The following is a 24,272-nucleotide window of genomic DNA, read 5'->3' as shown; positions in this document are numbered from 1 at the left end:
GTTGAAACCAACCCAGAATGGAAAAAAAAATGTTTTGTTTTTTTTTCTGATGGAAGAAGAGTCATCTCCTTGTAGTATGTTTGTTTCTTATGTGGAAAATAATAATAACATATATAATATTCCGTCCATCCAAATGCTCTAAAATGGCTGGCCATAAAGGGAGCTCTGCTTTGGGAACAGCTAGCAGTGAATAAGTTAACAAATGTCAATGTATGCTAGAATTTTTGAAATAAACAAGTGAATGTCTTGTTTACGTGTCATGACATGAGGAAGCAACACAAGCATCTTTTATAAGAGGCATTACAGTATTTACAAGAGACAACTTTTATGTCTTCATGCGGCATACATGCGAGGAGCTAACAATGGTTTCCCGTGGCAACGCAAGCATACACTCGCCCGCCGTGACTAGCGCAAGTGAAAGGCCTTCTATTATTCTGACCACACAATTCCACAGAGAAACAACCGCACTGCACTGAACTACACGCGCACACACACCTACACACACACACACACACACACACGCACATCAATATTGTCCACTGCAGCATGTAGTTCATTTCAAGGTAAAGTGTCTCAAGCGACAGCAATTTTACAGCCTAAATGAACGCATCCATCTTGATTTTCACCACTTTGATCATCCACTTCTCTTTGTGTGTTTCCTTGTGTAGCCACGTCAAGTTAGCCCTTCAAGTGATTGGTTCCAAAGTGTTTGGTGAGCTGACATCTGCTCGAACAAGAACATGTTTTAATCCAATGCTGGCTTCTAGCACGTCTTTGGTCCGTCGAGATAGTACTGTACATATAAAGAACATGTGGGGCCCTAAGGTACAGTCCTGTGGAACCCCCCTTGAGAAGCACGCCAAACAAGTATCGTGGCATGCTACAGAACGAGCATTGATCACACGCGGTAGTGGTAATAGGCTTTTTCTTTACAAGGGCTGCCGAAATATGACGATTAGTCAGTCAGTTGTTAACATCCCAAGTTTTGTCACCTGGGAAGTTGCCAGAAAAAAAATGTTCCTGACACCAGTGTAAACCTTCGCCATGGAATTGGCTTGTCATGTCAGTCATAATGAGACGCACCAAAAAGTACTAATGCCCAAGTCGAACAGGCGGTTGTCCGCTTTGGTTCGAAGCGGCCATTGCGGACGAATTCCGTGGCTCGTACTTAGGTCAAGGCCAATCGCGGCTCACCTGCTTTCTGAGCTGAGCCCTGAGCCACGGTGATGTCAGTTTGTGACAAGAAAAATTGGAGTGTCCCAACTTTTCAATTTTTCACTCATTGTAATTCTGGTCATGCTACCGCCAAGGATGCTAAAAAAAAAGCCACACACCGATGCCGGAGCACGCATGTCACATGTACGTGTCACATGACGGTGTGGGATCAGGATTGACGTCTCCTTCTCTGATTGGCACGTCCTCCAGAGGCGCCCCGAAGCCTGTCTGCCACCCTCAAACTGGCCTGTCAGTCAAGTGGCGGCACCGTGGGGCGACTGATAAAAATAGCCCGCCATCACCTGGGGGCTTGAAGGGATGGGCTGAGGGGTGGGGGGGTGCAGCAGGAACACTCAAAGAAGCACTGAAAGACATTTGCAAGATCATTTCTTTAGATTAATAATCTCACTAGTCCATTCTCATCATTTGGTAACGTTTTGCTTGGCTGCATTGCTATGCAATAGATATGCGGATGTTCATTTAATTTTTATTTTTGGGCTCCAATCAGGTTTCAGCCTGTAAGGTGTTGCCATGTCAAGCTAATCTGTCCAGAAGCTTCCCAATCAGTCGTGCAAGGTGTAAGGTTTTAAATTGACCCTATGAGCAATGGGACGGATTTCCACAGGGCCTGAGCGCTGGCGCTTGATAATAGCAGACTACTGCAAAATGATCAGGTTTGCGGATTTTGTCATCCATAGCTGTATGCTTGAGTAAAACAAACATTTGTGTTTTATCCCATAAACGACGTAACTCCCAAATACAAATACAGTGGTTCCCCACGTACATGCAGTTCAGCACCCGCGGGTTCAACTGTTTGTGGATTTTTTTTTTTGTCCCCAAATATAATTTTCAACATATTACTTCTTCGGAATCGTGTTGTCGTCCGCCGTGCGGAAAGCGCCGGTTCCAAACGACACCGCAGGACCGCCAGCGATGCAGCTGGTGAGGAAATGGCCGCCACTAAATAAACGTCTGTCAGAGAAGAGCATGCCGGCGGCGTTCATAAATTCCTCTAAATGGCGTCATTCTGTGCCCATGACTTCCTGTTGAGGATCTGGGGAGCCGCTGCGACGTAAACGACACACAAAGCTCCGTTTTTTTTTGGGGCTTTTTACATTTTTTTATTTAATGGGCTCAAAGAAGAAATTCACAGAGAATCTTCCAAGTGGGACGTCACCTGTTTTGTCATTGCATGCATTGACGCATCAAAATCTTCATTTAAAAAAAAAAAAGAAAAGCACAAGCTCACTATAAACATGACCAGGAACAAGTAGCTTACCTGTTCAGCTTAGCTTGCTAGTATCAAACATAGTAAGTAGGCTTCACATTAGGAGCGCATTGTTAGCACGTTTTTTTTTGTTGTTTTTTTTTAAGGGCTTACGTTGCTTAGGTTTTTTTTGTTGATCCAAATTATACACAACCAACTAGACTTAAACAAAGCACAGAGCTAGCCTTGTTAGCTTCGCTTGATAGCGTCACACATACAGGTAGTAACTGTAGTTCATGTTAGTTATGTTATCATTTTCCTGTACTTCCGTATGTTCATGTGGCAAGAAAAAAACATTAAAATCATTGGCAAAGGTCTGGAGAACGTTTGGCGAATGCTTGCGACCTTGAACGAACTCAAAAAACGCTACCTTCGCAAACGTTTGCCCCTCAATGGTATACGGACTTTATTTCAAAGTAGACTTTACACAAGTAGAATTTTGCGGGTTGATCAACAAGCACACAAAAAAAGCCTCGTCCAAGGCTGTGTGGCTTCAAAGAGCAACGTTGGGATTATTGCTGCTGTGAAAAAGTCCAAAAAGGACTGCAAACATTTTTGAGATGATTTGCTGCAAAGTGTTTTGGAAAAGAGGGAAATAGAAGGCTTGATTCAAGGCGCTTTGCAGTAAAAGAGACAAACGTCTTGAGATTTTCTTCATCCATCTTGATGTAAAAGCTCCAATAAATGCAAAGTGGCGCCAATGGAGCAGAAAATAAGAGCAGCCGGTGCAAAAAAAGAGGCGAAATATCTTATATTCTTCATCGTTGCTTTTCCAGATCAAGCCCAAAAGTCGTTTTCACCACCGTCTTAGTTTGTCATCTCGGATGACCGACAGGCAGAGGGACCAAAAGTGGTATGACTTCATTCCATTAGAGCCCCAGCAACACTTCAGGTTGGGGAGTAATTCAATATTATTCCTCAGAACGACGTTTTTTAATTGTTTTTTGGGGGGCGGCTTTCCCTTGTTCAAGTGCATCCCTGCTGGTTTGAACTTATTGAACTAACAAGGTGGTTGCAAACAGTGAACATTTCTTTTTTTTGGATTTTGGGGCAAATATTTCATATAACTTGTGGTGGGCCAAAAATGAGTACACACGTTAGAAATTGTGTTGGATGCAAGGAGGGAAGGTTGGAAGGGAGAATGAGGGAAGGAAAGAAGGAAGGAATGGTGGTCCGTGGAAGGTATGGAAGGAAGGATGGAGGCTTCTTTAGCAGGTCAACACACACACACACGTGCGCACACACACGAGAGGATTGAAATGCTAATTTGAGAGCTAAACTCTTGTTTAAAACCTAATCCTGGCCCAATTACCATGATTTGCAATCCTAACTGGAAAGCCTAACCCTGGCAAAAAGCCAGTTCCTTTCTTGAAAGCTCACTTGTGAAACCCGCAACTTTCGCTCAGGCCCCCAACAAATGACCCGCAAACCCAAATGTGGGAACCTGAACCGGACACGAAAGCGACTCGACTGCTGCTAAACGTCCGTTCTGTCCATCCATCCATTGGGTGGACCACGTTTCCTCACTCCTTGTAATGTAAATACTATCCAACAAACAATCTTTGAAGTGTATGCCTAGTTTTGGCCCATTTTTTTTTTTGTTTTGTTTTTGGACCCGCACTAAAAACAACCCAGTGCAGGCCAACATATTATGCAAACGAGTGTAGCACATTCAAGACTAAACAGCTTTGAGTTCAAGCTGACAAAGGTTTTTTTTTCTCCTTTGTTTCTTTTCAGTACAGTAAGCCTCTGTAATGTTTGAATATGTATCATGTTAATGTTGTTATTTTAATTGTCTTGTTATTGTTATCTTATTATTTATGAATATGCCTCGGGCCAACAAGAAAACCACTTTCATTAGTTTGCTTTTTGGACAAATACTGCTGGGCAACCACAAAGTAAAGGCTGATTTTTATGAGTCCATGTTTTATATTTAGGACTGGATGTGAAGGCCCTCTTGGAATGGCCGTGTTTATTGGTTTTCCAATCAATCTCCACCACAACATGCCTCAATGCTTAGTGTACCGATTTTGCAAGGCCGGGCACACTGGTGAAAAAGTTTGCATTTTAGCAGTCCTCACCACAACCTTACAAAAGTCACTCGGTAGCGCCCCCTAGGAACTGCCCTTGCGTCCGATTTTACGGATTGACCCTAAATGTGATGTCTGTCATAGCAGGACGCATAAATAACTCGCGTCTCGAGTTCAAGTCGGCCATTTTGGTTTGAAGCAGCCATTTTAGGCAAACTCCAGGGCTGAAACTTTGACGCACAACCTAATGAAGTGGCGATGGCCGCTCCCATTGTGACTCTTGACTCTCGAGGGGTGGCCTGACTTGATCCCTCGCATCAAATGCAGGACACGCAGGCAAGATAGAACCGACGTGCTTTCTCGTACAATAACAGCAAGATGACACGTCAAGGGATAAAAAGCCGCCTAATGAAATAATCCCCGCATCAGGACTCGTCAAGCATAAACGCGAGAACGCCTGACCGCCTCCCCTCCATCCACTCCATTATCCTACACTGTTGAGGGTGCATGAGGATAAGTGACACAACCTGATCTTATCCTCCATCAACTGACACGGATAGCATCCATATTTACATACATATACGATACACATGCATTTGTATGTTTCAGGCCGCCGGGCAGCTCAGTGACAGCAGCTGCTACCTTGCGGTCTGCTGCATTCTGTCTGTCCTATGGAACCTCTCGTCAAGCATGTGGTTCTTCGCCCAAATGCGATATTCAATATTCCGTTCCAGGTCAACAATCGGATGTTTGCGATGACCCGGCAGCTCAAAGCACTCAAGACTGGATGTCTTTCAGATTTTACAGTTCTATGCAGATGTGCGTTTTATTCCGAAACGCTCCCTCAATCTAATGCCGATGTAAGACTACACGAGCGTAGCCCGATTTTGGGCCGACAGACGTGTCCCGGGCAAACGTAGTGTCTCCTAGCCGATTTCGAGTTGTCTCGACGCATCGTAGCCCGTGCAGTGCAAAACGCTCAGCGATTGGTCTGTTTTCGGTGCGTCCCTGCCAACGCGCCCGATTCAAATGAACAGCTCATCAGCAAGCTCTGAGAAGCCCGATGACCGTCCGAATCATTTGGATCAGGTGTTTTGGAAGAGGCAGACATCAAAAATAGGCTGGCGAGTGGCTCTCGAGAGCCGGACTTGGCAAGCCCTGGTCTGGTATGTGGCTGCCAGAAGCGCGATGGTTTAGTGGTACTTTGCCGAATATGTTTGGTGTCACCGTGACTATGTATGCAGCTCCTTCGGAAATGCTACCGCAGATGAAACTGCCCGGGTGCCACAGTGGGATAGTCTAGCACCTCTCAGACGTGAAATGGCTCAGTGGTATCAGGCGTATGCTTTTAAAGTCACAGTTAACGAGAGTCGCGGGTTTCAAACGCCTTTTCAGTGGAATGCTAAAAACAGCCTACAATTATTAACATATTCAGATTGAACTTTTATTGTGAAATGATACCTCGGAGTGTAATTAAACTTCCCGGTGGCCATCCAGGGAGATCTCCTGGCTGTCAGACGTGAAATGACTTGACGTTAACAAGGGATTTCTTTTTCCAGTCACAGTTAACAAGAGTCGCATTCACAGCTTTCGAATGGCTTTTCATCTGAAATGCTAAAAAGCGCTTCTACTCCCTTCCTCCCCCGTCCCTCCCTCACAATTATCCCAATCCGTCCCCACGCTCCATTGTTTATTATTTCAATCCACGGTGCGTTTCCGTGGCCATTTTTTTCCTGTCTGCTGACGGAGGCGGGCACATTTCCAATCTCCATCCAGCAGGTGCAGCCTCCCTCTCGCAGTCCCTCTCTCTCTCTCTCTCTTTCTCGACCACCCTCTCCAGCCCATCCTCCCGCCCCCTTCCTCCGTCCTCCCTCTTCTCACTCGTCCTCTGCCTCTCCAGGCGGCACCTGCGTGCGCGCTCGCCGGCATCTCGGCCATCGGACCCGTCTTGGGACGTCGCTAGCCTCTGCAGGGTGACGCCGAGGGCTGGTGGCGTGCTGGGGAGAAAACAGATGCTTCTTTGCATTTGGAAATCTCAAGACCTGGATTTTTTTTTTCCTTTATTTTGTTTTTGTTTTTTGTTTTTTTTTTGCTGCTTTGGAATTTCTTCTGTTCCCAAAGGTTCCCAATGGATCACTCGTCATCCGGGATGGAAATGTGATCCAAAGCCGGCTGCGCAAAGGAAGCGGGATCATGCGTTGCTTCAGCAGATTAATCCGCCCTGTGATAGCACTGCGTGACAACACTCCCCCTCCATCCCGCTGCCCTTCTCCCCCTCCTCCTCTTCCTCCTCCCGCCACCGCTTCTGCACTCTGAATTGTTGCTTTTGTGCATCGGGACAAACACCGGAATCAACTGCCACGAGGGTTAAAACAAAAGAAATCAAAGATAAGCAGTAGCAGGAATTGTGGGACAGTCAAAGTCCCCGGGGAGACAGAATTGTGGCGCGGTGGGACCTTGACAGGGCAAAAGCTGCTGGATCATCCTGCATCTGGGAATTTGATATTTTCCCGCATACACACACACGCTAGGACATGGTGAGGCATACGCGTGCATGCTAAGTAGGAATTGGGTTTGGATTTTTTATTTATTTTTTGCTGCAGGGCCGCGTTCCAATGCACGGATACAGAACCTTCCCACCCTCCCGTCTGCTCCTGTGTCGTCGTCTTCTCTGCTTTCTTCCCGTCCACTCCAAGTTGAGAGTCGGTCAGGACTCGAAGGCGGACTAATCGTCCGATTGTCTTCGCGCACCGACTCTCCATGCATGTTCCTCTTGTCCTCTTCGCCTTCTCCGCGCGTGGATTATCAGCGTAGTCTCTCGTCTCCACCTTGGCCCGCAACGTTTGTGACACATGCCGAGCGCAGGATTAACCCCCAATGAGCCATAAAGAAGGGCCGGGAAGGATGAGCGAGTCTTCCAGGGCCACCGGGACGGGCGCGGTGATCCTGGAGGAACCGGAGCCGGCGGGGACCTCGGGTGCCTCTGGGGCCCGCGGTGAGGGCCCGGCACGAGACCGGGGCCCTTTGCGGTGCGCCCTGTGGCCCCGCCAGCAGACGTGGCTCTGCATGGTTCCGCTCCTCATTGGATTCATCGGGTTGGGTTTGAGTCTGATGCTCCTCAAGTGGATCGTGGTCGGCACCGTGCGGGATTACGTACCGACAGATCTGGTGGATGCCAATCGGATAGGACAGGACCCCATCTTCCTCTCCAAGCCTAGCGGGATTCCCAAAGGACCCGAGACTACTACTACTACTACTACCACCACCACCACTACCACTCCTACGGTTGACCACACGCCTAAAACCGCAACCGCCGGGAGAGGTAGAACTCGATCCAGCGATACCACCACGGCTAACCCGAGAACAGGCGGGGCCTCGGGTAGCCTGGTGACCCCTCGGAATCACGGAAATCGGGTGGGTTTTACCATGCCGCCTCGAACCAATCTGAGAACATCCAGTCCGTCTCCATCCAATCCTACCGTGCTACATGACTCCACGCAGATGTGGACTTCGGAACATACCACTGCAGGGGCCACCACCACCACCGCCGCCCACAGGCGCGGACACCACAAAACACGTAAGTCAAGCTAGTTACGCAACAGCTCCCAACATACTGTTTCTCGTGAAAGTTCTTGAGTGCCATCTTGGCATAGTCTAGTTCGTCAATGAATGTCCCTCTGAATTTCCAGTTGTTGACAGCCACGGCCTGTATATTCCACTTTCATTCTAAACGGCTACACCAGATTTGAATGAAACGTCCTACTTCCTTTACGGTATTTTCAAGTGCCTGGCAGAAGTGGAAGGTTTGAGTGATAATTTGAGGATTTTTTTTTTTTTTTTTTTTTTAATGCCACAATGTGTTGCTTCATTGAAGCTAAATGGAACATCCTGATTGTCATCCTCGGCTAGTTTAGCAGCTGACAGAGGGGGAAGAATTGAGTGTTGTTTTCTGAAAACAAAGGCAATGATGCATTTACAGATTTCACTTTTATCCTGAAATGCTACATTAGAATTGAATTGAACTTCTCAGGTGTCATCGTGGGATTGTCTTGTAGCGTCTTGGGTGCCTTCCTGCGATTGTCTAGGACCTGAGAAGAATTAAGTGATTATAAGGGGTATACTTTTCTTAGTCGCAGCTGATGACATTTCAAGGTTTCAAAAGTCTGAGAATGCTGACTCTGATTTGCATGAAACCCCCTGGGTTCCATCCTCGGATTGTCTAGCACCTGACAACAGTAGAATGATCGGGTGATATCTTGAATGTCTCCCTGAAGATACAGGTAATGAGAGGTTGGTTGAACTTTTGACTGCTCTGTGGTGAGGAACGGCATCGATCATGTGATGCCAAGGTGATTGTTTGTATCGATCCGGTTGATTATTGTCCAGCTTGGTCGTTCATCTGATGGATGACGAGGTGACACTTCACTCTTCTTGCTTTGAACGCGTGACATTCCCAAAGGCGGAGACCCAGCCAGTTGCCATCAATAACATCGACAAGCGCCGTGAGGCCACCTCAACCAGCGTGAACGCGCCCAAATCTGTCTGGATGTTACGGATGTTTACACTGGACGCTGGAGGCTTGGCGTGTCATGCTAACAAATGGCCGCACAAAAGCACAGTGGGGCGAATATGATATCTTGCTTCACGCTCGCTTCGATGTTGGTGTTCTATGGGCCTAATTTAGAAAAAACCCAAATAGGGGGCAGTCAAACAGTTCAAATGTGACAAGCGGGTGCCATCTTTGTGGAATATTGTAGAAAAACATGAAATGAGCCCATGAACCGCCTCTAAAGTCCTCCATAACAAATACATGAGGAAAACTAAAGTGCATGACCTATTCTAATAGCCACACTACTCTTCTCAAAATAATGTTGCATTTGCGCTATTTAAGTGAAGTATTTAGGGTAAATGACGGCAGGTCACGGTAATTTGACGTGTCAACCTGGAGAACCGTTCAGAATTTCGGCCCGTATGAGACGAGTGGTGTAACTGAAACTTGTCAGCCGGTTGGAGAAAGGCTTCCCAAAGTAGCAGACGAAACTAAAGGGTCGATGCGTTGAGAAGTTATACCTTTTTATTCTAATTTGAAGGTGATTTTTTTTTTTTTTTTTTTTTACCAGACTCTAGGTATGTCCCAATATCGTCAATACCGCGCCATTAAAATTGCCACAATATATCGTCGTCATCATGTCACGATATTAATAGCAGCAAATCTGTTTCAAAGCCCAATTTGTGATTTGTGAAGTTTCATCACACTCTGGTGGTTAACTTATGAGTGCAGTTTAATTTGATGCATGACCGGCAAAGCCTATTTCTTAGTGAATGCTGTTATGTAGAAAAACTAAATATTGTGATGGTTTTTTTTTAATACGAGCCCTCTTTTTTTTTTTTTTTTTTTACAAGACCGTGAGCTTTCATACCGTATGGTGAGCTTTTTATGTATCGCCAACCTCTCCACAATATCGTGATAATTATCGTATTGGGAGGTTCGTATCGTGATGTTATCGTATCGTCACATTTGGATATCGTGACATCTCTTCCAGATTCACATAAAAACCTTCCCCAAAATTTGCCCACACAAAAATCTCCCGTTCTCTGGTAGCCATCGTCCACTTCGTTCGTGTGTTGTACTCAGGTTGAACAGTCATTCCAAGCACATCTGGCGTCTTGACAGACTGCAATTTTTGGGAAATCTTTTCCCCTTGGTAGTAGTACGATTGTGGTGCAATTGGCAACAGTCCAAGTGATGGCCCCCTGGATCTGCTGGGTTTCACAATTGGGAATTTGGGCGCCCCCAAATTCCCAATTGTGAAACCCAGCAGATTAATTAAGTCTGTGCCCATTTTGTGCGTGTGCCAACCTTTAGGAAATCAGACCCTCCTCCGTTGAGTACTGAATTTGGTTTTAAACATGATGCTCAAATAAATTAAAAAAAAAAAAAAGTTTGGTGGGACAGCTCACAATCCCCAAAAGCCAAAGTTTCTGCTTTTTGATGTGGTTTATTGCTCTGTTTAATTTTATTGCACCCACGCCGGCATCTGCATTGTTGATTGTCTCTTAACTAAATGAACTTTTCTGCTCATTAACGCTAATTCCCCCGAGGCCGGCGGTGATGGAGAGCAGCACAAACTCAGCGGGGCAGCTCACATTAGCCGAGACCACGTGGGGCGGGAGGGGGCTTGGGGGGCCACAACAGGAAGCCGCTCAGCTTTGGTTACCTTTTCGTCCTCTGAGTGCCCAGGCAGATGCCCAAAGTAAACGTGGCTGCGGGCTCCGTCAAGTAAATTGATATGACTCTATTGGCGTTGATCTTTTGAAAGGGTTGCAACCTTCGGTATTGGCGGGGGTCAGGAATGGAGAGCACCAATGCAAATAGTGAAAATGTGCGAGCAATTGAAAAAGGTTGATGATTGCAAAACGTTTCCCTTTGCTGGGGAGTCTGACAACAACTTGATACACTTCAGGCCACCAACAGGTCACTGGTGGAACTGCAAGCATCTGACATAAGGACTGTGAGGGTTTGGTGTAAATATACGGGAGGAGGAGGCGCTACATGTCACAGACTGCTCTCATGTTTTGAAAGAGGTGTGTTTATTGATTGATTGATTGATTGATTGATTGATTGATTTTCAGCTATTGTAATACATGAAGGTTATCTTAGTTGTCTTATATTTAAAAATGTAATTATGTGTTGTGACATTCAACTGAAATGTTTTTAAATGTTAAAATAACCATTTTCATTAGAACGCAAAAATGATTGAAATTAAAAAGTATGATACAGTACCACATAACATCGGTCTTTCAAACAGAGTATGTATGAGATGTTTGAAATAAACGGAGTATGTGTCGCTGTCGGTAGGCGAACGCGTGTTCGAAGAAGGCGCAATTTATGGAGTGAATGACGAACATCGTGTAAAAAAGCCACTGAAGTTCAATGTGAGCCATCCCTCCCCCTCCCCCTCCCCCAAAATCCGCAAACGTAAATGAGTACATTTTCACAAGCCGAAGCACACACTTGAGATTGACAGCCTGTTAAGCACTTCTTCGCACGTGTGCGGCACACGATCAAAAGCGTCATTGAGAACAAAAAGAGGGTGACGGAGAAGATGGAGCATCGCCTAGCGTTTTAGTTAATGACTAGCGATTTTTCCGCCTGTGTTTCCTCCTTGTCCTGTTTCTTCTTTGTCTCAGATCTTATGTACACTTGCTATTGATCGGCATTACTGCAGCGATCGATGACGCGCTGACGCCACAAACAATTCCTCCTCCGTGATAAATGTCTCGCGCTTTCAACGCCGCATTTTGAGGACGCCTCCCAGCGCGAGCGCCGGCCGGGTTTTCCCTCAGCGGGGGAAAAAAACAAAACGGATCCATAAGTCGGTCACACATGCTGACCTTTATTGGATCATTACAACTTGACGACGCGTCCTGATTGGACACACAGTGGACATTATTAACTCTCTCCATGCACCGGTAAGCAGGAGGAAGTGTTGTTTCTCACCATGGACTTCATTTAAATACTTTGATGACACACCCGCTCAATGAAACTGTCAAATTTAAAGCAGAGGTGGCCAAAGTGTTTTTTATTGTCCGGTCGCTGACACGGGACGAGTGTGCTGGCGAGCACAGAGTCAGCTGGAATTGACTTGAATACTGGCTGACTTGGGTTGCAACTTCAAAGCCAGGGTACAGATCATTTCACGTCACAATTGCGGGGACCAGACTTAGAAGATTGGCAGTTTGTCTTGGCCCAAAGTCATGTAATGCGCCGTAATCCACAGGTAGCAGCTCCGCGTTGCTCACACTTCAGGGAGGGCGGATCCACCACAGCCACGGGGACAGGCAAACCAAGTTGGCAAGGCGCTATTTATGATCAGAGGCACAAAACTGGCCAGAAAGAGCCACAGGAACAAGCAAACGTCAAATGGCAGGACTTTTGGTGGGAGGCGGAATGTGGCGAGGATTCACCGGGTACGGTTGTAGCGTCTCGCATGGAGTGGTTTTGAACACTCTCTGTCTACATGTGTTGCTTTGCCGTTTGTGTTCAAATAGACATTCCTCAAATTGTTAACACGGCTACATACAAGTGCTATTCATTAGCAAATCTATGCCGTTTCCAATTATTTGTTAGCATTAAGCTAGCAGCCTTATGTGGTTGTTAAAGTGGAACTAAACTCCGCATGTGTTTTTTTTTTTGCAAGAATGTTTGGTATGTGACAGCACTTGTCAAAAATACAGAATAAACAAGGTCTGCAAAAATCGATTATCAAAGTAGTTGGCCATTAATTTGGTAATCGATTAGTTGTGGGTTAATTGTTGCACCTCTACTGTATTTGTACTTGAGTACCCTCCACCATGTTGACGCAAACTACACATTTGAGCAGTAATCAGATTTTTTTTTCTCTCGCCATGTACTTACCTGCCTAAAAGGGAAGCTTGTTTTTGTGCGTACGAATGTGTATATTTTCCCTTGATAAGAATTCCAGGGCGAGTTACAAGTTGGTCATAATTACTAATTAGCTGACAGTCGCAGGGTGCGCGCCGGCCACTAATTGGAAAAAGTGTCGAACAAAACGTGTCATTTGAAAGTGCTGTCGCGTGTTATAAAGTCGCAGCGGCAAGGTGCTCTTGCGTTCTTTTGTGGGGCCGATAATGAAAAATTCCGGAGATTCCGCCGCGGAAGACTTTCCGCCCCCCGCCAGATAATTAGAGAGACGGGAACAAATGATATCATTTTTATTAGCGGGAGAAGAAATGGGAGCCATTTATCAACATCCTTCCATTTATTAATTAATGATGAGAAGGAAAAAAATTTAAAAAAAGAGTGCCACTTCTGGTGAGTGCACATGAAAACCATTAAGGTGGCTTGATAGATATCCTTGGGAAAATGTCACTCCTCCTCGTGAGGAAGAAAAGTTGCGCTTTGAAATGCTGCAGATTCTCTGGCTGGCTGGCTCGGCGCTTGGGCTACCGCCCACATGCCGCTTTGATTCGCCAAGGCCATCATTTTCACATTAATGCCCATGAACGAGGAATGTATGCGGCGCTGCCGAATGGCTGCGTTGGCTTGGCTGGCTGCTTCCATTAAGTGGCCAATAAGCGGCCATCTGTGGCTCGGGTCGCCCGATACGGACGGACGGACGGACGGACACGCTCGTATCCGGGAAGACGGAACGAGTCTGCCGGTTGACGCCCGTTAGTGACACGTCATTCAGAGACAAGCAGCAATAGAAAGCTTCGGTCTCGGCCGCTTACGGCAGCGCGCGAAAGCTCCTTTGCACGGGGGGCAGCGTGTTGGTCCGGAATTTGCAGCCCCTGAAGCGGATGTGTGGAATGATTAGAAGTGGAGGCCAAGGCCGAGCGCAATCATGGCGCTTGCCGTCATTTCCGCGCCTTTGTCCGGACGGAGCGACTCAAGTGATCGGAGGATTCGGACTGTTTTCAGACAATTGGCTTGATTGTGACCAAGAATGTGCGCAAGTCTTTGGTGCGGGTGTAATAGTCTTTCCGGAAAACGCGTGACGTGAAGCTTGTTGCAAAATCTCCAAAACATGTTCATTCAAGTGTCTGTAAAGTGAACATAAATCAATCTTCTAAATGTGACACAGTGCAGGGAAGAGTGTTGTTAGCAGCGCTGCCAAATTTAAATCACACCAAAAAAAGGCCAAGTATGTGGACCACTTTATGTAATTTGATCAATGACGGTAAAAACATGCCCCGCTGAGTTTCATTTCGAAAATCCATTTAGACATTCCCCACAAAATCTGTAAAATGGAAATCATGACAAACAGTTTAAAACGATACCGCACGAGATTCACAACATGTTTCATCCAGAAAATCTTCTCCCCGGTGTTGTCATTCGGGCTCCTTACTTTTGCAAGACTGCGCACCACCTCCATGACCGGAAAGTCTAAGTCAGCTTTTAGTTTTCAAACTAAAGGTTGCCCAATATACAGAATCTCACTCTCCAACAGTGGAAAATTACGAAAAAACGGTTTCAGCTCCTCCGTAAGCCACTTTAATTTGAGCCTTTCCCGGCAGAGGATAAATAATGTGTGCCTCTGAGTATCGTTCTCTTGTCAGCCTACTTGTGTCGTACAGGATCACAACATGATGAAACCGATGCTATTTATTATCCCGTCTTTTTCGTTGTTATCCATGACGTCAGCATTTAGCTAGTGGGGGCATTCTTAAGTTCAAGTAGTTTGAATGCCCGACATGCGTTTGTTTGATGTTTAGTTTGACGGTGAACCTCCAACTTTTTTTGAAGAATTATCGACTCATTTGGTCTGCCAAACTGCTGCTCGTTTTGAAGTGAGTTGTTGACTTGACTGCCACCATACAGCACTCATATCTTAAAATGTTGCTCTTAAGTCGAAGGCCGCTTGTATTTTCAAAGACTCGCATCGTACGGGCGGCAAGTTTACCACATCTCCAAAATTGTGTCGGTTTTTGGGAGGTCTGGCGAGTTCTCGGAATAGTGGTGACATTTCCTCCCCTCCAAAAAGTGTCAGGCGGCATGTGCATCTGGGCTGTGATTTGAAATGCCTCGCATGTATTCAGGGTCAAAGCTTGTAAGTGTTTGTTGTTTTAAGTGCATATACGCGCGTTTAAGTCACGCTGGTTTATTCATCATCCTCATGCATAAAAGATGCTTTTGCATGCGTGGCATTGGAAGCGGCTTTGTTTGGCTAGTCCCCGCACACGTGTTCTCGTCTTGCTCTCGGTAACCGGCTGCTCAGCACGGGCACCGGAAACCAAATTCAATTTTAATGCCGGAAAACGCTCGGCGATGACATGATAAAAGTGAATATGGGATGTGGCCTTTTTCTTGCTCTTCTTTCGCCAGGCCTTGTTGAAGCTGCTCCCTCTCTCGGAATAAGTGTCGCCTTCCGTGTGATGTTGGAGGAATTTACTTCCTGAATATTTGAGTCGAATTTTGTCAGCGTGCCAGGGCCTTTCATGCGGTATCGTTGGAACTTGTTCTTGGACCGATGCTGTAAAGCTGCTCCATGTCTGAAACTCTGACAGTAATCAAAAATAGATCTGTCACTTCCTTAGGTAGGCTACACCTGCAGTGGCATACATTTGAACAAATAAAGATAGAAATTGTAAAAATAGTGGATGTAATGATGATGATGATCATGTGTGATCCTGTGCCTTTAAATATGAATGAAGTTTTTCGAGATGTGAACCGTCATTTGGCCGATTTTATTTATTTTGTTTTTTGTCTTGAGATGCGAGTAAAAGTCCCATACAATTGTGCTTCAGATGCCCACCGCTAGATTGGGCGACATTGAACTTTGCGACAACCGGCCACCGTTAATTCTAAACTGAATTCTCAAATGAACTTTATTTATATAGCACTTTAAAACAGCCAATATATTGTCTTCCTTGCAGTTGAAGGACAATATCAGTCGGTGGTGCTAATGCATCTTCAAGCTGATTTGTCAGCTGCCAATAAACACCAGAGAAGAACCAGGAAGGCCAAAACATTGGGTACAATCATGCTCACATTTCCTTATGGAGAGCGAGTGTCATTGCTGAGTGTTTCGTGCAACACAAAACTACCGAGTGCAATTTTTCTTGGGAAAATCATGTTTCAGAAACAATGTTGGGCCGGAACGAATTATGTAACATAACGAACGGAAAAAGATGATTTGAAATGCGTTTGGAGTTTTGCGCGTGGTCACACATTGAACTTGAATTTCAAGGCACCAATGTAATAACAATTATGACAACTGAGTCACGTAACCACTGGTGAGACCGCAACAGTCAGAACATTTGAGTTTTCTGTCATTGTGGTGGCGAGAGCCGGTATCCGTGAGTACTGTACTTATGAGTAGTCAAGTCAAATTAATTTATACAGGCCTTAATCACAGGAAAGTCTCAAAGGGCTTCACATCATAGGGTTGCACCAGATCATATCCACGACATCCCCCGAATACTCGTACTGGTAAAGAAAAGTAAACAATGTCCACTACCATTAGTCAATTACAGTACCTTACTCTGGATGTCATACGCTAAGCTAACGCATCGGAAGAAGGCGTGACGCCGTGTTTCACTTTGATTCATGGTTGCTCCGTCGGGGGAGGAGCGCTGAAATGAAATATTAACCGGGAAGAAGAGAAACATGGTCAATATCCAGAGAAGAGGCTGAATTATTCAACGCGGCCCTCTGACAAATTGTCCCACAATGCCTTGCAAGCGCAGAGACGGTGAGGCGCTCACGTCATCGGCGTTCCTCGCAAAGAGTCTCTTCACAGCAGATGATGAGGTCATATTCAATTATTCCTTAGATGAGTGTAAAAAAAAAAAAAAAAAAAAAGATTGCATTCTCATTTTCATGTTATTATTCACGATGAATGTAATTGTTTTAACCAATTATTTTTTTTATATGGAGACAACACTTTATAGTTAATTAGTTAATTAATAGTAAAATAGATAACATGATCTTATGTTGTTTACTATTAACTCAATTATAACTAACCACCAACCAACTACAGGCACTTAATAAAATCATTTTCAAAAATGTTAAAAATGAAATAGTTCACTTCAATAGTGATGCATTTTCATGTCTTAATTGAACAATCAATTTAATCATAATCAGTTAACCAAATTTTAATCAAATGAGTTTCACCAAATTCAGTGTGCATGTTTTTTTTAATGTTTAATGAATAAAGTAATGTATTTATAATTCAGCTACAATTCATAAACCCATCATTTGATAGAATGGAAAAAAAACGATGTAAATGTATTTAACAAATGTGATTGTGATGTTTATTACGTACAATAAGAAACCAATTGTTTATTTGATTGACTGAATTTTGACCCAAATTCTATAACCAATCATTTAAATGAGCTAAAGAGGTGAAAAAACGTACTGAACTGAATTCATGCAACGAATATCACAAGACTCTTGATATTTAATAATTAAATCATTTGGTATGACACCAATACTGCATCAATAAACTAAATAGCTAACTACTTAACACAGCAACAGGATAAGCTAACATTAGCATGTCTTGTTCATGCCACGCATACAGTATGGTACCAGCATAGTTCCCGGTTGTACCTGCTTTTGACAGTGAACAGACGGTATCAAGGTCACTTGGACCTCTAAGGTGGCGCTGTCTTCGTTAAGGATTCAAGCCACTGTCTGCTCGTTAGGCCCGCAGTAAACAAAGTAATTAGCCCAGAGAGCAAGATGCTGACACTGCGTTTATTCACGCACACACTTGGCGGGAAGGACCAAACGTTATTCCCGTGTGATGCCAATTTATTCCTGTCAGCTTGCATGTTAGCCACACACCTTAGGAGCTCCTTGTGAAGATTGGCTTCTGAATGTCATTTTGTTGATGTTGCTGAATTTCATTAAGAAACGACATCATGTATATTCATATACATTCAAAATGCCTTCCAAACCGCTTCAATATTGCCGGGAAGCTGTGCAATTTTGGCTTTATCAACTGAGCATTGTATGTATGGCGGTCTTACAAAATGTTAGATTACAAGGTAAATTTGGCTTTTTATTCAACTGTATTTCATTAATATAGCGAGGCATCTAAAAATGACTGTTCTGAGCCCTAGTTTTTCATGTCTTTTTGGGCATGGCTTCTTGAGACTTTTTTGCGGGTCCACTCATGATGAACACGCCTACAAAATTTCAGGACACTGTACATCAAACTGGCTTCAGAGGCTGAATTGACTTGTTTGAATTTTGTGTTATTTCAAATGAAATAAACATGGGACTACAAGTCGGCCTTGAGGAGTTCCAAATGGTAGCAATGTTGCTAGGTTTGCTGACTAGGTGGATTATGTTGCTAACATTCTTTGCATATGCAAACACGGTGAGATGTTCGCAATTATTCCGAAGAAACATTTTAGTTTGTTGACGTACGGTGGCTGTGAAGGGTGAAAAAATGTGTTCCGGTGGCTTTACAAGGGACAAAAATGTGTGTCAGGTTTGGGAAAAGTTTGGTGACCTTGGAGTGGCAAAAATGCGTGTCAGTAATAGGACAAAAATGCTGAGTTTTGTCAATGTATTACATGAAGTTTATCTTGGCATGATGCGTATGGAAGTTTGTCTTAAAATACAGTTAAAAAATAGACCAAGGAATGCCATCAATTTTCTAAAGTGTAAATTGTCTCTACTTATTCCTGTGAGTCAGATTAAAATCGATCACTAGCTGTCAAAAGTCATAAATGAGTGTAAAAAGTCTGATTTGATTTAGAAGGGGAATGTTCAAGATAATTTGAAACAGAAATAAATGTTTGCCGCCAGCTAAAGTCGTCACAGCTCATTAAAAACAGTGTTTGCAGAAGAATTGATCATAGAGAAAAGAGCCTGGGGCGTTCCTAATGAACGGACCCGTTGGCCAGGACCGTCAGCACCCCCGTCACGAGGCGGGCGTGGCGCCTCCCGCCGTCGATGAATCCCAGCGGGAGCGTTTTTGACGGCCGTGTGAGCTGGTTGGCTCGTGATGGCGGCGGCCCGCTCTCTCGCTCTGCTCCGTGCTCTATTTTTAGCGTCAAAGATGGTTGCCAGCTTCTCCGTGGGAGGCGGCTTGTTTTTCCTGGCCGACAGCGGCGGCGAGAGCGCAACAACAAAGACGCGTTATAGCGTGCGGCTCTATTTAGGAAAAGTCACAATTAAACTGGAGGACGGTTTGTTTGTTTTTTGTTGTCAGGAAGGCCAAATATTTGGAATCTATTTAAAGATTAGCACACAGCAACCTTCGTGAAGACCAAGTGATTTCAAAATGTCACACATGAGAGTAGTTGCTGTCATTTGCAAAGGAAACCTACCAGTAATAGGCCGAGTCCTGCCTGGAAATGGCCAAAAGTTGATTTCCGAATGACCCCGCTCCATGGCCAAGTCAGCCGTTTCAGGCTGTGTCTTTTCAGGCATGGCTTCTTGAGACTCACAGTATTGGTGGCTCCACATGTGCCAAAATGTCATGGTGCTAAGTGAAAGTGGCTGCGTGGACTGGATTTTCAAAACATTCAAAGGACCGTATAGTTTTGGAAGGATACCTGGAAATGGCCAAAAATGAACCTTCAGTAAACTAAAAAAGAAAGATAATTGTTGAAAATGTCGTAAACTGCTGTCATTTTCCCCTCTTCTTCTCGAAAATAATAAAGTAATTTATCTTGGTTAACCACATTTTAATCATTTGCAATTGATGTCCAAATTAAGTGAAGTCAAAGGGTTTGTTGTTTTTCATAGTACAACAACGGCTGCTTCAAACCAAAACGGCAGAACTGCAGTGTCTTTCCATCTATGGCTTTCTTGACACTTTTTTTGTGGATGTCCTGATAGACTTGCCAACCAAATATCATGTCGCTAAACCAAAGTGGCTACGGACTAGTTCATGTATGGCGGGCCCATGAAAGTGGCCGTTTCAAACTAAAATGGCTGACTTCCTGTGTCTTTGCAGGCGCGGCTTCACTGGCGTTTTTTGTGAGTCAACATGTACATTTACAACAAGCGACAGTAGTTAGCCAGTTGGCACGCTAGCCCACCTGCTGGCGTCCTCTTTCCACAACACGTGAGCCATCACATGTGTGGGTACATCTTGGAAGTGGTTGGCGTGGGAGTCTGCTATGATGGAATGACTGAGGTTGAGGCTGAGAGTGGGAATAATGGTGAGGAGGAAGCGCATTGAGGAGGCGGGGGAAGGAAATGTTTCCACTGGGCAAGATGAAGGAAAAGCAGCCTCTCATCCATCCATCTGTGCCAGCCCCCACCAGCTCCCCTCAATACTCCCCACGATCCCCCCGCAACAATTCTCCCTCCTCTGTGCCCACTCGCTTCATTTACATTTACATTACACTCTGTCCGACTTGATTTGGCAGCAAGGTGATGGATGGCAAAGAAGAGCCGCCGCCGCCGCCGCCGCCGCCGCCATGTGCTTCAGGGCGTTGGCCGCGTCTGCTCTTGGCCCTATGTAGGCTAGCACGTAGGGGAGCTAAAGCCGGCTTAAATGCTAACCGCTTAGCATGTTGATGTCAATGATGAAAGCAGTCTTGGATATATTTTGACAGAGAGCTTACGTGGGACGATAAATGATACAAGAATGTATTGTCTACTAGCATCCAGTACTACTTTAGCCTCGTGCTTCAATGATGTGTTCTTACATTGCGATGGCACTTTACTATCATCCAGCTAGCAGATATCATGCAAAGCTCGCGTCCAGCTAGTGTGTGTTTTTTTAGCACGTAACTTGCATCCAACTAACAGCTAGCATAACATCATTTGGATGAAAACAAATTGCAGCTTTTGTGTGACCCGTGTTCTTCTGTTGTGAATACTTAGCCCGGTTAAATGGTGCATGTATGTCACATGTTGAATAGTTAATGAGCAAACGCCACGCGCGTCTTGCTGGCAAGCCAACAAAGGACTTTCCGTGTGCTTCCTTCCGTGAGTGGACGGACAAGTCGGAAGGCTTCGGGGTGTTTCCAGCATGGGGTGATGATGAAACAGTGACCTGGGGCCAACTTGCTTGTAACATGCTTGTAGCATGATGTTCTCCACATGCAGCCCCACTGGCAAACGTGCCAACTAGGGTCGAAACGTTGCGGGGATTTTCTGGGTTGCGAGTAGCCACTAGCCTCAGCAGACTTTACTTGAACAATAAGGAAATAATACATGCACATTGTAGACATGCTTTTGTGATCATTGGTTAATTGTAACCGTAATCGGTTAATATCAACTGTGGTTAATTTTCCAATCAAACAAGAGTGGAAAACTAACCTAACGCGAACCCTTTATCCTTTTCGCTAACCATGCCATTGCCATTAGTCCTACCCGAACCGCAAGCCCTACTCACCATTAATCCTAATCTTTTATCCAAAACATACCCCAATCATAACCCCTAATTCCAACCCTAACCACTACCCACAAAAAACAAAACAAAAAAAACAAAAAAAAAAACCAACAACATATCCTTTAACCCCTAATCCTATCCCAAACCTGAACCCTCCTAACCCTAACTCCTAAATCCTCAGTGACGTTGCTGGGATAGAAACCTACTCTAATTTAATCTGAGCGAGGATTACGGATGAGCTCTCTGTTGTCATCATGATGATGCCGCTGTGCCAGTCCAAGTCTTTTTGGGGGATGAGAAGTGCAAGACTTCAACGGCGCGCTGCGGCGTCTCCAAAGCGTCTCCGAAGTGTCTCCGAAGTGTCCGTGTCACCTGCAGGCGTACAAGATGGCGCTCGTGTGATCCCATTGTCGTTAATGACGCAAAAACGAACGCGGTCCCTCCAACATGTGTCCGTTCAGCGTCTCGGCATTGAACCGCACGCCCGAGCGGCCCACACATGACCTACTTCCAGTGAATTGTCAACACGCCGGAAGGAATGATGATTTAATTACGGCAGCTTGCACGCCGGCAAGCGACTCTGGAGCAAAGATGACGGATCAGACGAGACGGCAGCGACTTTCCAGCTAATTCCGCTTTCCCGACGCTCGCTGGGAATCATTAGGTGGCATAATCGCTTAATCGCGGTCCCTCAATGCATTTTATTTCATCTCTTTTGACTTTTTAATTGTTTCCAACTTTTCTTTTCAACGGATACGCTGGTAAGCAGTGAGCTAGCCGATAGCGTGGAAGAGAGCTTGTAGATATTCAACATGGCAGACTGCTAGTGGAGATAACAAGCTGTCAAGATGTCATTTTCATATAATTTGATCAGTGCAACTGACATGGTTGCTAAGAAGCGGTTTGTACTTACCCTTGTGCTCAATTGTCCTTACTGTTATGCAAGAAGCGTTATTTCAGTGGGCCACCACCATTTGCACTGCCAATGGGTTCGAACAAAGCTGCGGCAAAATTGGAGCTAGCATAGGTTTTTTGGGGGGGGGGGGGTTTCTCATTTCATTTGAAGAAATCTTGTTGTTCAGATGCCATGAAACGAGTGGACTTATCTGCTGACCGTCTTGTCTATCATGGCCTAAAATTTTCAAACATCAATAACGTTTTGAAAACGGGATTTCAAGCATGGCTGTTTCAGGATAGGAGACATTTGCACATGTAAAACTAAGGTAGTATTAAAAAAAAAAAATGCAATGTGGACAAAAAATAAAATAAAATACAAGCACCTTAACCGTTATTAATCGAATTCTATGAAAATGTCCCAGGCTTGTTGATGAGTAGCCTAGCAGATACTTTGTGGGTGTACTAACTTATTTGGAGGCGGCAACTAGCATATAGTTTGCAAATGACAATCCTATAGCTGTCGCATATTGTTGATAGCTAGCCAATTGCTAGCTTATGAGAAGCAGATATCTTGTAGATAACAAGGCTTTTATTTACATAATTTACATTTAGCTTGTGGATATCGAGCGTAAACTGTAGCTTGCAGGTGGCTCCTAGATAACTATCATTAACCCAGCTAGATTTCCAACCCCCCGCCAACCCTTTAGCAAGCACGCATCCCATAATCATCCTCCTCCCGCACCTGTTGCCGTGGGAGAGGAGGCTGTCAGGCTGTGACTTAGCATCCCGCCTCCATCCTCCTGGAACGTGTGGGTGGATAGAGTGATGGATGGAGGGAAGGACGGGTAGAGTAATGGATGGATGGTCAGGCCTGGGGCTCTCTCCTTCTCTCATCTTCTTAGGCGGGCTAATGGGCTGAAACCTGAGTGCGCGTTAGCCTCCACTTCCTCTGGCGCAGGAAGCCGGAAAACCTGATCCCACTCCGAAGTCAGGAGGAGGACGAGAAGACATCTTGTCTTTCTTTCTTCCTCGCTGTGATGCGATACGTCAGACAGGAACGAATATTAATCATTTCTTTCAGACGAGCTTTGCAGACGCGCAGTCAGCAATACAATGTGAGAGATATTATCTAAATTGTAGTCAACTAGCACAAAGCTGACAGTTAACCTTTCGATAACTGACTGACTACACCGTAGCCATCTGACAGAGCTGGAAGATAACCACCAGCGGATAACTACCACATAGCCATTGAATAGCTCTGTACATAAAGTGCCTATTAATGTTATATATGTTGCATATAAAGCAACCAAAGCTACCGGATATCCTGTCGACAACTAGCTTATTGCTAGCAGATACCTTTTAAACAGCTAGCCCATAGGGGTTACCTTGTAAATAACGGCCCGTTTATCTATATAATAGCACATAGCTAGCAGACTCATGACTTGAACTAAACTAGAGCTATCAGATACCCTTTATGACTAGTACAAACCACAATTAGGCTATTGCGATCTAATAGCATGTCGATAAGTAGCCCACTACTAATAGATAGCTTGTGAATAGCTAGCAGAGAGCTAGAAGATGACTTGCTTATTTTAGCTGACACCTAACTAGCACACTACAAGTCGAGTAATAAATATCTGTTAATCCAAAGTCGGCATCATCTTGTGATTGGTTGGTGTACCTAATGAAGTGTCCTGTGTTGTTAATCTGCCTTTGCGTCAACGTGTTTTAACGTGCTTGATGAGCAGCATGTGTTCGGCAGCAGATTGTTTGCGACGCGAGGGAACCGGGACGGATGCTGCGTTGTCCGCGGCAACGCTCATGCGTCACATGGCGCCCACTGGCCTGTGTGTGGGTGTGGGTGTGTCTTTAGCATGTCACTGCCCACACACACGCATGCACACACAGTGTTGATATGCCCTCAGAGTCATGTGAATAGGATGTAAGAGGCTTAACCGGCGCGGCCACTTGCCTCGGCCGAGCCCACCCGGACGCGCTGCGCAAGAAGCACATCTGTCAGGCACCCTCCCCTCC

The 24,272-nt window shown here is 45.1% G+C and overlaps 1 protein-coding gene across 4 annotated transcripts in view; it reads left to right on the top strand.

Moving 5' to 3' along the window:
* The first annotated feature begins 6,403 nt into the window (after positions 1-6,403).
* Positions 6,404-24,272, top strand: part of nrg3a (neuregulin 3a) — a 130,394-nt gene continuing 112,525 nt past the window's right edge. For 3 of the 4 annotated variants that reach the window (XM_086044923.1, XM_086044922.1, XM_086044920.1), the window contains exon 1: positions 6,404-8,089. In XM_086044923.1, the coding sequence (XP_085901049.1) occupies positions 7,390-8,089 (700 nt within the window). In that variant the 5' untranslated portion in view covers positions 6,404-7,389. The remainder of the gene's footprint in view (positions 8,090-24,272) is intronic. The other variant, XM_086044921.1, reaches the window with a different exon arrangement.

This window comes from Filicampus tigris, chromosome 11 (assembly GCF_054856515.1).
Source record: "Filicampus tigris isolate MCC_2025a chromosome 11, RoL_Ftig_1.0, whole genome shotgun sequence".
Classification (NCBI taxonomy): domain Eukaryota; kingdom Metazoa; phylum Chordata; class Actinopteri; order Syngnathiformes; family Syngnathidae; genus Filicampus; species Filicampus tigris.
Note: the sequence above shows the minus strand (reverse complement) of the source record. Positions and strands in the feature narration are given on the sequence as shown.